Source organism: Antedon mediterranea, chromosome 6 (assembly GCF_964355755.1).
Source record: "Antedon mediterranea chromosome 6, ecAntMedi1.1, whole genome shotgun sequence".
In the NCBI taxonomy this organism is placed as follows: domain Eukaryota; kingdom Metazoa; phylum Echinodermata; class Crinoidea; order Comatulida; family Antedonidae; genus Antedon; species Antedon mediterranea.
In genome coordinates this window covers 29,115,176-29,131,249 of record NC_092675.1, presented here as the reverse complement: position 1 = coordinate 29,131,249, position 16,074 = coordinate 29,115,176, and the positions used below count along the sequence as shown (strand labels likewise).

General features: G+C 32.0%; 1 protein-coding gene across 2 annotated transcripts; it reads left to right on the top strand.

Annotated features, from left to right (window-relative positions):
- The first annotated feature begins 144 nt into the window (after window positions 1–144).
- Window positions 145–13,316, top strand: LOC140052403 (sodium- and chloride-dependent neutral and basic amino acid transporter B(0+)-like). 2 transcript variants are annotated; one of them, XM_072098012.1, is made up of 11 exons: window positions 145–231; window positions 3,786–4,029; window positions 5,278–5,409; window positions 6,989–7,328; window positions 7,712–8,083; window positions 8,243–8,367; window positions 8,599–8,711; window positions 8,996–9,127; window positions 9,523–9,735; window positions 10,017–10,184; window positions 10,512–13,316. In XM_072098012.1, the coding sequence occupies exons 1-11, from the start codon at window positions 202–204 to the stop codon at window positions 10,704–10,706; spliced, it is 2,064 nt and encodes a 687-aa protein (XP_071954113.1). In that variant the 5' UTR covers window positions 145–201; the 3' UTR covers window positions 10,707–13,316. The 2 variants fall into 2 exon arrangements, with proteins under 2 accessions (XP_071954113.1, XP_071954114.1); XM_072098013.1 differs by lacking the exon at window positions 145–231 and adding an exon at window positions 2,902–3,204.
- The last annotated feature ends 2,758 nt before the right edge of the window (window positions 13,317–16,074 follow it).

Genomic DNA, 16,074 nt, shown 5'->3' with positions numbered 1-16,074 from the left:
TCCACCTTTTCTATAAGCCAATCACAATAGCGTAACTCTATGCGTCACACAATCCATTCACAAGAAAGCCAATAACAATAATGTGCCGTAGTAGTATATATGCACAGCTTTGTTGACATCTCCACAATAACAAAGTGAACGGAACACAACAAACACGAAATAAAAGCATTTACAAATTATTATATTGAAAACATTGTATCTATGGCGGAACAAAAAGAATACAAACCACTGGTGAGTCTAATATATCTTATTTTTTAGTAGGAAAGTTTAATATTTGGGATAATTCATAAATTTAGTCAGCATGATTGATGAAAATTCGACAAGACGGTAAGTGTCGTTTTCTGTTTATTAAAAGTATAAACACAGTATAAATATTAAACATAGGCTCATATAATTATTACAGTATATTAATTAACGTGGTTAGTAGTTAGATATATAATAAAAACAATATTTCTCGAACTAAGGTTGTTGGTTATAGTAGGCTAGCGCAAAAAGAGACGATGTAAAACATTTCCAACGTATCAAGGATGATTGAAAGTATCATCTAGTTTTTGAGGTCATTTATAAATGATAAATTATCATTTTTTCTAATAATCAACGAGAAATACGTATAGATTAAAGGTGTTCATTGTCAAACTTCCGTTTTAAAATCTTACTTAATCTTAGTGGTTTTAAGCATTGTCAGATCATAATACCAAATCGTTACTAATAATGTTAAACCACAAAATATATCTCATTTTGATAAAACTAAAGTGAGGGACGTTTGGCGGTAAAATACGCGTAACACCCTTAGTGATGCAAGACCGAATCCGACTCAATTATGCTTCAGAATTTTTATGTTAATTTCCAAGTCTTACGGTAACACCGTTTTCTTGATGATTTTACGGTAACCGCTGTTTGGATCCCTCAAGCGTATCATTTCTGATCATACATTTTTTATGGATTGATTTCATTTTATATGCTATTATATACGCTTCCTTTTGGTCGTCATGCCGCACATATTTCTACATTTTCTGTTGATAATTGTTTCAATATGAAATAAACACATATAGTTATCAGCTGTCGTTCCTCTTCATGTCCATTTATGGTCATACACGTGATAGCGTTTACCATGGCAATTCTACCTACGCAGTGTATCATCGTCAGATAATGTCATTTTGTATTGAACACAATTCATGTTGATGATAGATGTTTGATCATGTCATTTTCTAAATTCGTTTTTGATTATACATTACCGCAGTAGGTAATTTTATCATGAATACACCAAACAGTTAAACCGGTATTATGAATGATTAGCATAATATGATTGGGTGTCACATGGCAGCCAATCGCATAGTTCCGTGTGTGTGCAAGCATAACTTAAGAATTAATGAATGGCAAAACTTGGAAACGAGCCAAGTTGACATCGGGAATTTGATCAATTAAATAAAGGAGTGTTCGGAGGAAATCTATCTGATAATAGTACAGGCCTTTCCGAATCGATCCCATAGGGCGCAACAAATTCACACAGTTTTCATTTTTGTGCGGGAGGTATAACCGTCTGGTCTTAATCAGCTCCATATTGGTCAATTATTATAATGTGGCCATTCCAACATGCCGAGTCATTAAATTTATAAATACCATGCAAAAAAACACCACCTTTTTGTTTGTGTTACTGGATGTACTATGAATATGATGGCCATTGAAAGACTGATTTGTGGACTATGATATATTTTAGTAACTTATTTGGTTTGTGTTATACTATGTTTTGTTTTCTTTGATAAAGTTTTTTAAATACCTGTATTTATGTGAACTTCATCACTGTTTACTGGATGCAATAAAGGAAATAAATAAACAAACGGTTAAATCAGGTATAAAATGATAATAAATACAAAATGTGTAAACAAACATGGATTAGTTTTTGATCCAAGGTTGAACGACCTGTGGTTCCGCATTATCAATATAAAAATCAATTTAATTATGTACCTACCACCGGTAATCAGCAGGTCGTTTGTTCCGATGGGGGCTGTTATCGCGGGAGAGCAATACTTCACGGAAAACCACATTATTGGTCACCGCAAAGTTGTTATTGATATTTTTAATCCTTTGTCTGCTTTTTTATCTACAAAACCGGTAAGCCTACTTTGTTGATATAATGAATTTAAGGGTGGTCGATTTCCAAATTAAATTGTAAAACACCATTTTTATAGGCTGGGTGTAGGCTACCCGGGGTAAATATCAAAATATCAGTCTACCAGGTTTGTGATCGCATCATCTGTCTCCCTTTCTCCTACTCATATACTATTGCTCCTTGAGCACCACCAAACATGAGTAATAAATAAAAAAAACAATTACAGTACATTGCTCACGTACGTAGGCCTACTTCTTGTATCCGTATTTAGGGGGGAAAACAAGTGAAAGTTGCAAATTACACCCCACGCCGAATCTGGGTCGTGATAAGTGACTCGTGAATTTAATTAGGCATGACTTCCCGTCGTCGACAATGCCGTTCAGTTTGGCGCGAATATTTGGCGCGCTTTGTATTGAACGTATTCCAAGTTTAACGACTGGCGCGAAATTCCTTATTTGTACGCGGTGTTTGTCTGGAGACTACAATCGGGACTAGATAGAATGTAGATTTTCTTTAACTGTTTGATTATTTTTCATTGGGTTTTATTTGTTATGGTGGTGACTCCGTAGATAGCTCCATGGTAGATTTGTAAATTATCCTTCCAGAAATACATTCATACATAAAAAATAAAATCTAAATGAGCCGATTGCGATTCAGAAGCTGTCGACGAAGAGAGGAAGAGGGTCATTTGCTAAATTATAAAAACAATAACACTTTGTACATTACAAAGGTTCAAGTGTGTTCATTTACTGACCCCACCATATGGTCAAATAAACGGATTATGACAACACCACTTAAGTGAAGGTCGATGACTACAAAGATGTAAATCATAATAATGGAACAACCCATTTTACCAAATATGGTAGTGTACTCTGAGCAGTTCTCATTAATGGAACCGGATGTATCGTCGGATACGCTGACCGGATCAAAATGTAAACATAAACAAAGCACCTGATGGTGGCGCATCAGTTGCAAATATTAGTTCACGCAGACGAGTTAACTTTGTTGTTTTGTTATTAATAAGTAAATTTTTAATAATTTGTTTGATATATTAGTTTACTGAGATTTAAGACTGAAAGATGGCATTGCAAAAGGTAAGATTGGTAGGCTAGAGCATGGAGGTATATTTTTATACCTCCATCACCATGGCTAGAGTTTGGAGGTAAACGTTATGAGTGAATTATGACTTTCTTTTTAAATTCTATTTTTTGTTTCATTATGTTATAATATAACTAATTTAGTTTAGTATTGTCCAGAAACCAAAAGTAATTCAATTTTTAATATCATATTTCAGGACAACTGTTCAACAATTTTCATGGAAATCTTGATGTAGTTTGATTTTAATGTTAAATCATTACATTTGTTGCTACTTATAAGAATTTTAAGTAACCTAATGTTAACCTAATGTTAACTTAATGTTAACCTAATGTTAACCTAATGTACTTAATGTTAACTTAATGTTAACCTAATGTTAACCTAATGTTAACCTAATGTTTTTGTTTGTTTTGTGTATATAATCTCCATCACATTTCTTAAGATTTGTTGTTGGGAGAAAAATCGGTGTTATCCACACAATAATGCATAAAAACACTGTTTGCAAAAAAAAGCTATATTATGTTAATATAGGATTATTTCATTATATCATTAGTATTAAATATTGATATTTTTATTTTAGCCTCCTAAAGACGATGGACACGTAACTGAAATTGATGAAAATGGACACCTAAGTAACGGTGGCCATGTTCCGACAAGTGATTTTTCTGCACCTCACGACGACGTTGACCTCCCAAGTAAAGACGAAAATGAAGTCCGTGGAAACTGGTCTGGCCAATTAGATTTTCTTCTGTCATGTTTAGGGTACGCAGTCGGACTTGGAAATGTCTGGCGTTTCCCATATTTATGTTACTCCAATGGAGGGGGTAAGTTGAAGTTTAAATCATTTCTAATTATATTTCAAAATACTGCATCCGCTCACTGTTTCCATATATTTATAATTCAAGAAATAAAATATACTGTATACATAATACTTAATATCTAAATATTTTCATCCAATACATTTTTTAATCTGCATAATTTTTACTTTGTTAACTTTAAATTTACATAAAAATGTTCAAATATATATATACCGGTATATTTAAGACTGATTACAGAATATATGGTTAACTAGAATGTTCTCGACGACAGGGAATATAAATTAATGAGGGCTTTACTAAACCGATGTTGATGCCAAACTATGATTAGTCATACTCACGGTACTATTTGTAACTGTATCACAAGTCTAACACATGATATTAACTAATTATAATCTTATTATCATTTGTCAAACGTGTGAAAATATGATTTTTTACAAGTGTCAAATACGTCCTTCAAAATATCAAACATTTTCAATGCCAATTTTCGTCGAAAACTGCAGCCAAATTTGTGGGTTTTTTTATGTTAAATGTCACGATAATAATAAAACAGTTGTTGAGCTTCTCTCTAGACGTATTTTAATTTTTACTATATTTATTACTATTAGTATTTTAAATTAACATATTTTATTTGCATAATTGATATAGGCCTTTTTATATCATTTTTGACAAAATTTGGTAAAAAATGTAACTGGATAATTCATACCTTTCTGATTGATTGTGATTGTGATTGTGATTGTGATTCTGATTGATTGTGATTCTGATTGTGATTGTGATTGATTGTGGTGTATATAAAGAAATCATGAAATTTATAAGTTTAGCATTACCGTAGTAGAAACATATTGATATTAGAATTTTGCAATTAAAAAACAAAGGAAATGGTATAATCACATTTAAGATTATCTCTGAAAATACCTAATGTTTTTTCTAGATTAATTTGAGAAGTAAATTTTTTGCGATCGAAAATTATTGATATTCTGAGTTATTTGACGTTGGTAATGTACGTCATTACCGCTTCTCTTTACCGCAGAGTCACGCGTGAGCAGTCATGTGACCAGAGTGGACTCATATTAAAAGTGCTTCTGTTTTATTTTTGATTTGTTAAGTAACTCAATAATTAAATAGCTTCCCAATAATGTGTATTAATTTGCAAAACAGTGCTTAAGATTTCTTGCATACTCGATGCAGTATGAAAATAATGATAAATAAAACGTGGACTTTCAAAAAATATATATTTTCTTCTTTTTTATCTTACAGGTGCATTTTTGATACCATACACAATTATGTTGCTTTTTGCTGGTATTCCCCTATTTTTTTTGGAGTTGGTTTTTGGACAATACTGCAGTCTCGGACCTATAACCTCATGGCGTGCAGTTCCAATTTTACGAGGTACGTTTTAATTTCAGGAAATAGAAAATGAAATAATTACTAAGAAAGAATATAGGCCTACTATTGTAGTTTGAATTACATTACAATCTTGAGATCTATTGCGGAAATAATGTTAAATATTTCCTTATAATTTGAAACACAAACTAACAAATTTCCTAGACAAATTCTGGAGTTTATACCAGAATTTTGTATGGTGTTGTGCCGCGGTGTGCATAAACTCTTGCTAGAGGGTCCTGCTAGGCACATTGAAAGGGGTTTAGGCACCACTGGAAGATATGGCTTAATGTGCCTGTGTATCGTATCATGATGAGTGCAACTACTAATTCCCTATGGAAGGACTTCGGTGCAGTATCTCATCTGCTACGCACCTTCTGATCCTCTAGGTCATGGGACAAATAGAACTAGATAGATCATTCTATCCCTAACTAAAGCCAAATTTCCCTACTGTTTTGTTGAGTCAATTGCTATTATAGGGAGGTCTGTAATTGGTGGTTTTAAAGTCATTGATGTATGTTGCAAGTGGTTTGTTTTGGTTTTATAGAAAATGAAACAAAATGAATCATTTTAGCAGTATTACTATTTACTTTTGAAAGGGCATTGTTCTACTGTATGTTTCATTCATAGTTTTTATCAAAAAGATAGTTGTTATGAATTTTTAGGGTACTTTCCCCGTGTCTGCATTTTGAGAACTTCCTTGTTAGTGCATCCTGCACAGTAGGAGAGGGAAAAAAACTTAATTTCTTGGACGACGACCAAAATATATAAAGATCCTCATCAAAGATTATTTGAAAAGAAAGCGTCACATTTCCATGAGACTTATTGATTTCGCTTGGAACAAATCCAAAACTGTGCCGTATCTATAACGATTATCCAAATATTATTTATCCATAATTTAATATTATATTTTATATGTATTGTCCTTGATTGTGTTACATTTGACGCATGAAACTCCCGCGTGTCACGAATCCTCACTTAATATAATTGTAGAATTTTCAAAGCCCTACTTCCGTGCAATTACGCTAGAACATTTTGACGCCAGTCATGGTGCATGAAACTAGCTAAATAGATACACTTCAGGCAGGTTAAATGCAATGCAGCTTTTTATCATAGATTAAATAAATTGTATCGCATGTAAAGGTTCGTGATACGATATGTTAAAATTGTAGTTAAGCATCTAACTTGGCATTGCAACAGATATTGCTACTGTCTCACATATCTTATGATAATAATCTGAATCCAATCTTTGTGTTTATCAGTCTTGGTGGGTAAATCTCCCATAACTTGCTTGTAATGTACCCTAAATTTGGGTAAATAAATGCAGATAATATCTATTAAAATTTAAAACAAGCTGATTATTTTGTAAGTAATAATATCATATTTTTTTTGTGTGATAACAAATGTTTGATTACATTGTACAGTTTATTATATTTACAATCATGATGCAAAATAATAGTTTATGTGGAGAAATATTCATTCTTTTGATTGGTCATTATTATTTATAAAATTAACCAAAACCAATTTACATTTACATGAAGAGAATGATGGCCATCTAAGCATATTGTATTCATATTTTTTATAGGCATTGGTTATGGAATGATGGCTGTTTCATTCTACGTCGGTATTTACTACAACGTAATTATCACATATACTATACGTTACATGTTCGCATCTCTCACCAAAAGTCTCCCGTGGGTTGGCTGCGATCACGCATGGAACTCAGTCTTCAACTGTGCAGAGATGGTGCAAGACTGCGTACACGGCAACGGTACATTCGTCACATTTAACAATACCTGTGCTTACATGAGTGACTACTCGGAAGCTGAGTTGGCTATGTACAACATTAGTGCGGGCGGGGATAAGTCTTTGTACGTTGATCCTTTCAGAGAAGAACGTGTTGGCGCAAGTGAAGAATTTTATTTGTAAGTCAGACTACTTGTTCGTTTATTTGAATTCACATTAATACAGTTTTTACATTGATACAGTATTTACATTTTTAGATCTGTTTCCAACTAGCCATTTCTAATTCTCAATCCTACAAAATAAAAGATTGTTTTTAAAAACATCTCGTCGAATGTGACGCTTGTTTTCAATTTCAGTAGAACATTAAAAGGGGTAATGAATCATGACTGACAGAAAATTAACCCTGGGTACTTATTAAAATAACAAAAATCGATAATAATCAGTTTGGGTAGTGACGTCAATGACACTGCATGAAGCATTCTAAAAGATTATGGGGTTATTTCTAGGTATTTTAATTCAAAGTGAATAGTGGTTTGATGAATTGTTATGCTCTTCTCCCCAGATATGAGGCTTTACAGAGATCTGATAGCATCAATGACACCGGCTATGTTGTGTGGGAACTAGGTCTGTGTCTCCTGCTAGCCTGGGGTATTGTTTTTGTTTGCTTAGCCAAGGGAATCAAATCATCAGGGAAGGTAGTCTACTTCACAGCCACTTTCCCATACGTTGTCCTTATCATTCTGCTGATCAAGGGCCTAACTCTTGATGGACACCAAGAAGGTATCAAGTACTTCATCACACCACAATGGCACCGATTGAAGGACCCTAAAGTTTGGAAAGACGCCGCCGTTCAGATCTTCTACTCCCTCAGTGCTTCATGGGGCGGACTCATCACTTTAGCTTCATACAACAAATTCCGAAACAACTGCTTCAGGTATAATATTATAAATTTCAGTAATATAACTAAGAAACCTTAAAGCTCTTTAAAACTTATTAGTTTTTTCCAGTACAAGTACAATTTCTAATTATAACAACTTTTGTATTTACATTGTGGAAATAAAACTTTATAATTTAAATTTTTTTTTTCCAACAGAGATGCTATGATCATCCCAATTTTGAACTGTTTAACAAGTTTATTAGCTGGTTTTGTGATCTTCTCTATCATTGGGTACATGGCACAACAACTTGATAAGCCAATTGAGGACGTGGTCACACAATGTAAGTAACAAAGAAGTATTGCAATAATTAGAAGGTAGAAAGGGTTGTTATATGAACCAATGTGTGATGGATACACATATTAAAAAGTAATATAATTACATATCAAAATCTTTTTTAATCCAAATCAACCCAGAATAAATACTGATTTATATTTTATAAAAGACAGATTAAAGGGAAAAATGGAGTTAGAAATTCACTAAATCATAAATATTTTGACGATTGTTCTTTCAGCTTTTGGTTTAGCGTTCATCGCGTATCCCTCAGCTGTTGCTAGTCTGCCTGGCGCTCCAGTATGGGCATTCCTGTTTTTCTTCATGTTGCTAACTCTTGGACTTGATAGCCAGGTTGGTATTTTGCTTATTCACAATTTTCTAGCCTTTAATACAGGATGTAAAACAGACAATATGCTGGAGATTAACAATTAATCCTTCTTCAAATAGCAAATACTTTTTTTAATTTAAACCTCCTAATGCTATTATAACTATATCTATCTTTTGTTATTCATGCCATATTCTCAATGTAAGTGTCTATTTCCATGTACTTAAAGTGCTCACTTCACACTAAATTGACTAAGCGTGTGTTTCCACTCACCATAGCTTATGTGTTCTAATTTTTCAATTTGTTCTAGTTTGTAATTGTTGAAACAATAATCACAGCGGTTATCGACGAATATCCAAAGCAGTTGAGGAAGAAGAAATTATACGTACTTGGGGCTTTTTGTTCGTTTAGCTTTTTCATTGGCTTACTGTGTGTATCTCAGGTATGGATAAGTAGATTACGGTATATACACTAGACATTAAATATGATAAAATAAAAGTATGAATGATTCATGCAATAAGTATTAATATCAAAGAAATATATTTAAAAAAAACATAAGTTGTCATTTATATCTTACTATAGCTCTAAAACTCTGAAGTATAAATCATTTTTCTTTAAACACGACAATTATGTTTCTGTATTTAATAGGCCTAATTTATTTAAATTTATTTTCTATTTTTTTATTTTATCTTCATCAAAAACATTAAGATATTAAAGTTTGTTATTTACAATTAAATTTATATCAAGTTGATTTCTGTATTGAATAATTTGCATAATTAATAATAATTTACATATTTGCATAATTAATAATAATTACATATCATTTTGTAATTTCAGGCTGGTAATTACTGGGTTGCATTAATCGATTCATACGTAGCAAACCCAATCCTGTTATACGGTCTCGGAGAATGCATTGGAATTGCGTGGTTGTATGGTTACAAGAGATTCGTTAATGATATCCGTACGATGGTCGGTGACCGCATTGTGGATTCACCTCTCTTCTACTGGTGGCCTCTCAACTGGCTTGCTATTACACCTGTAATATTATCAGTAAGAGGAAATTTATTTGTGAATTTAACTCAACACACATTTAAATAAAACACAAATATTGTACATAAATTGAATATAAATACAAGAAGAAGGTCACCTAGAATTTGATCAATAGAATTAAACAATTAGGTGAAAAACAAACAAATTATCTATTACACTTTGCTAATTAGGAATCAATAGTTGGCAATGGTGGTATGATGATTACATAATGTGTATCTATCAATACAAAAGATATTACTAAAATTATTCAATAACAAAATATTTAATTTTGTCTTTTCCAGGCTGTCGTTTTATTTGACTGGGCTAACTGGACAGCTCCTACTGTCGGAGATTCTGATTTTCCCGACTGGGCTCATGTGATTGGTTGGTTCCTGTACGCTACTGCTGTTGTGCCCATTCCTGGACTTGCCATCTATGATTTCATTAAGCAGAAAGGTTCCGCTCTTGACGTAAGTTACTATGAGTAATACAAAACATTTTTGTTGGTGCTTTATCGTGTAATGGTTGGATGACGAAAGCTTTGTCTACACTATCAAACTTTATGTGACAAAAAAATGTGATGTGTGCCCATATATGGACTTAATGATGTCATATCACTACCATATTTGGGCAAATCACTGCCATATTTCGGTACATCACACTTTTTTTGTCAAACTATAGTTTGATAGTGGATGCAAAGCTTAACATGTATCACACATATACTTCAGTTCAGTTTTATTTATGAGTGAAGAAGAAACCCAGAAAGTATAAATAATATTTATTTTATTTTATTATAGCGATTGAAAGTAATGGCCAGTTCAACTGATACATGGGGTCCAGCACTTGTTGACCACCGAAGAGAGGCTTTTGAAGTACATCAACGAAATGGAACAACAATGGGAGGTGACCCTGACCTTGACCCCCAGGCCATGATTGACTATAGCTATGATGGTAAAGTTACTTACGATGACGTGAATGGAGTACAAGTTTGAGATTAGTAATTAGGAAAAATTCAGTAAAAAGGAAAGCACATGTATAATGCAAAAACCTACAAATTCCTTTAGTGAAATGTCATCGCAGCAGTCAATAATGAATGTTTAAACCCTTGTAACTAGTAGGTTTGCTTAAACATACAAAATAAGCAAAATGTATTGTACGTAACAACATTGAATGTTGCTACAATAACATGATGAAGAATATGTAATCATGTAATGTATGTCAAATGATTATGTTAAACATTATCAGCAATATTATAATATGAATACATTATCTGGTATAATTGTTTATACATTAATATGTAAACATTGTATGTATTTCAACATATATGTATATATTGTATATATATAATTATTAAGCATAATTGTGTAAATACTGTATATATAATATGTACAAGGGTATGTTCACACTCACGACTGAAAGGTTGGTAGCATGTGACTTAGGTACACTGTGTCTGGGATACCCAACATCTGGAATTCAAATACAGACGAGAGAGGCAACAGTGATTTTTACGCTGGCCACGAACAGACATGGCCGCCATCAGCGATGACGGAAATTACAGTTCAAACGCTAGTGTTAGACAAAATTAACGCTGCGTTGAATTGGAAACAAACGCTGCAGGGGCGGATCCAGAGGATCCCGTAGTGCTCCCTCTAGATCCGCTCCTGTGCTGTGAGTGTGAACATAGCCTTATTGGTGCTAGGTGATGGATTGTATACATTTGCTTAAATGCATAACTTCATATTATTTATTATTTACTGTTATAGATCATTTCATAAACAACAGTATATAAGATAACTTTGTACATTTCCTCAGACTCATAAGTTGTATATTTTTTCTATACTTTTTATAGTAATTTTTTATAATAGTAATATTCTATCTTCCACACATTAGGTTAAACATGACAATTTATGCACTTCCTTGAAGTTATGCATCTTCTTTTGGTACTGTAAATATTATATTCTGCATCATCATTTACAATTGGCATTATTAAATGTGATGATGAAAATGACCAGTGTGCTCTACGAGAAAATTATTCTGCCTTTTTAGAGCATTTAATTAAATTTGATGTTCTTGCCACACAGCCAAGACTAACTTGCCAAATCAAAATTAACTTAATCATGTTGATGTTGAAAAAATTGCCATATATAGACACTCTAAACAACACAAAGACAATGTTGCTGATATCAATAATGAGTAAAATGTGTGTATAATAATACTGTATAGACTGTTAAAAAAAACCTAAAAACCACCACAAAAAAACAAAAAAACAAAAGAGAGAATAGAAAACTCAAGTTTGTACTAAAATAAAAAAATATTTAAAAAAAACAAAATAAATATTTAAAATGTTAAAAAAAAATTATAAAAAATAAATAAAAATACAAAAAAAAACAAATTAGTGTTAGGTAATGATCTTCCTGTATCTATAGAAACACTCCATTTGCTTAGCCAATGCAATTAAAAGTTAAACAATCGCATTAAATTATTAAATAAATGCTGTTTTTTAAAGGTGTATATAGTGCTATAGATTATATTTACTCTTGGTACGATCTTTAAAGATAGTATATTTTTTGGATACAAATATTCTAATGTGAATATATACCTGTGTTTTTATTCGTATTTATAAATAACGCAATGTTTTAACCAAATGGGTGAGATATTTAGAAGTGAGATGGCCAAGAGACGCCAAATGATGGCAAGAAAGCATTCATTCATAATATATTGCCAAAATCCATTCCATAACAGATGAGTGATTTCTTGTTCATCTTCTCTGGCCATGCCACTGCAGCAGAGCATGGAATAAAGCTCGGTTTCCACTAGGACACAACGTAAGAACGTAGCTCAACGCAAAGTGATTTGACCAATCACAAGCGATAGATTATTCGAACAGTCGCGTGTGATTGGTCAGCGTCCTAATGGGAACCAGGCTTAATTACTTAAGTAGAGGAATCAATGCAATTGTTTAATCCTAGTCTTAGCTTGCAATAATTGTACTTATGAGAGCTGTAACTATTAAGAGGATCAATTAGCATCCACTAACTGTTATATAATTGTCTGTAAAGATAAAAATGTCTTTTATTTATTATACTAGAATAGTAAGTTATTGACTTAGATGTGTGTTACGACAATCCTATGTGATGTATTTGTTGTAAATAACCTTGAACAAGCTTTAAAAAGCTAAAAACAGTTCAATGAAAGTGATGTACCAAACACGTTCTACACACTCCATGTGAGTACACTCTGCATAAACCACTGTATATACATATTTATTGTAATGATAAAAGGTAATATTTAATTTAGTTTTTTAGTAATTTACCTTTGAAATGAGTATGATGCATTTGACCCAACAAATATAAACTCACAAAACAACATAGTTACTGGCGTGGGTACTGTACCTGCCACATAAGGGAAAGACGAAACAATTATAGGTGCTATGCCATTCATTAATAGTTGCTTTGCTTGCTTTTTAAGTTGTTCATGTTTTTAATTGCCTAGATTTACCTATTATTGTTCGAACCAGGGAAGAGTGAATCCCTGTTCGAACCAAGGTTATAGCTTTGTTGTTTAGTTTTAATTTTTAAATGTAAAATTTGAGTAATAGGTGTTATCAAAACAAAACAGCTCACTTTGGTTTAATTAGGTTAATAGTTTGTATTTCAATTACATTTTCTTGTTTTTGTCGATTACAAATGCAGTAAATATCCAAAATGGACATGATGAAATAATACTGCAGTAATAATACAGTATATGTTATTTATTAAATGTAAAGAAATGCATGTTTTCTGGTTGCAATTCTGGTTATAATTTAATTTTTAAGAATATTTTGTGATTGTTTTCTGATTTGAGCAAGAAAATAGCAATTTGCTAAGAAATGGTGACAATAAATGGTAATAGAAATGATCGATAAAAAGCTGATATTTATATTTTATTTAATGAGTTGTGGAAAAGTCGCTGTTTGTAGGCTGAACCGTGAAATAATTATATCGCGTATGTTCGTTCTCTTGATTTTCTAGTCAATTAACCGCACTGCAGGTGAACGTGTCAATGACGTTGACGACACCTGGTGTCCAATTGGCCAGAACTTTAAAAGTTACTGATTTGTTCATCGCTCATCAGAATGTCTACACAATGGAATGATATGCTAAACTAGGCTTATATCATCAACAATAAAATGGATCAAAATTACAGACTTCTTGTCTCCTTCCGGCAGATTAATAAAAATGATTATTCCTTTTTCATGGACACATTTTAAACAGATAAACTAAATTGCTCTTGTAAGGTTTTGTGAGGCAAACAATTTTGCCTAGTTTTGAATTTGTATTTTGATACTGATAGATAATTAAAACACTATACAGTAAATAATTTTTTTTATAACTAAACAGAACTTTGTGTGTTTGTGTAAAACTGACAATTGACTACTGACATGTTGAGGGCAGTAACAAGGTTTTTCTATCGAATCAGGTTTGAATATACTAAATTCTGGTCGTTAATTAGCAATTCCCTGTTCAACCTAAAATGAGTCTTCATCAAAGATTCCAAGAAAATTTGTTTGTTCATTTAAGTACTGTATGTGGAACATAATTTGGTTGCAGACACAACACAAGACTTGCTTATTTCCAAGAGAGGGCGACAAACAGAAAGCAGATATGGACAGAAAACAATCAAAGACAAATCTTTTAGTAATTTTGTGCATGGTATATTTTTTTTCAAGCTGTATGCATATTATACAAACTGTACACTTCTCGAATATACTTGTTATTGAATATAATGTCTAGTTTACGCTCTTAATATTGAAGTCAGGCAAAACATTGCAAGAAAAAAAAAATTGTTAAAAAGATTACAACATCAGCAAGACAGACCAAAAATCATTCATACAAATATATTATTCATTACAAAACAATAATACAAATTTATATCAGCTGAATATGTAAATGTTGTCCCCACAATATAAAACTAATTTATTCTGCATAAAAATACTCTTATTTTGCAGAATTTAAACATCATTTACAACATTACAAACAGTTGGTCTACCTTGCCTCATTTATAAAGATGTAGTTTGAAACATTTAGCTAATTGCTTAACATACCACCTGTTCCATAAAACTATGACATGCCCAAATATAGTAATGTGCCCACGTATGGTTATAAACTATAATAATATGCCCAAATACAGTAATGATGTGCCCATATATGGTTATTATGAAATGATAGCTGTACAATTTATAATTTAATTTGAAGGAAAAGTTCTAAAAAAAAATAGCAAGGGATGAATACACTTCAACTTGTTTAAAATCAATGTTAATCAAGGCACAGTTATCAATTATTCTATCCACTTACGTAAAAATTTATTACATGACATGTTGCAACTTCTGCCCATCCTCAACTATATCCAAAGATTCGCAACTTTTGTTTTCCTTTTTATTGGAATGTCTGCAACATTAAGTCAAGTAACGTCAAGTTTTTGCAAAATAAATACCGTAAAATTCACTTAAACATAAATGAAACTACTAATTATAGTTCAGACACGTGTAATGTAATTTATGAATTTTGCGAGATCTACATGTTTAGCAAAATAAGCATTTTAACAGAATTTAACCTTCAAATCCAATTGAGAAACTTTTCTGCAACCATCTACAGATTAACACTATTTGGTTTATAGCATTCGAAAAATTTGGCACAGAAAAAAAACCTTTTTTAAATAGCATTGCACTCCAATAAACAATTCATTAGTTTGTGATAAAATACATTTTAACACAGGTTACTTCATCATAATAAAAACGCATCCCGAACATGCTAAAATTATAAATTAAACATTACGTTCCAACTAGGGACAAATGAAAACATTCTAATATGTAAGCATCAGCCAAAATCAAAATTGGTTGCGAAGGGACCCCCACCACCCCCCCCCCCCCACCCTTTAGGGGAGATGAATGATAGTTGTGCCGTCCACACCTATGCACAATTCTACAGATAGGTTGCAAGAATCTGGTTATCCTACAACATTCACATTTAAATTTCAAAAATTACAAAACTAACCACACTTCTAAATAAACTTTTAATTAGTAGTGAGTTAAAAAAACTGGAAAACATTTAAAACTTATATCCAAGATTTTAAAATCAAATGGCATGACCGCATAAAAGGGCAACAAAATAAAAAATTACTCTTTCAATTAATCACTTAATTTATACTTCACTGTCAAATAAAACCTCGATCTCTAGAACATTGTGCTTTATCAGGAATTTCTAGTATTATAACAGAAATTTATTTTCAATTCAATTAACATTTATAACCTAGGAATTAACAGTATTTATAATCCGTGCCAATTTAAGACATAATTATTAAGGAATTTGCAGTATTTCAAAA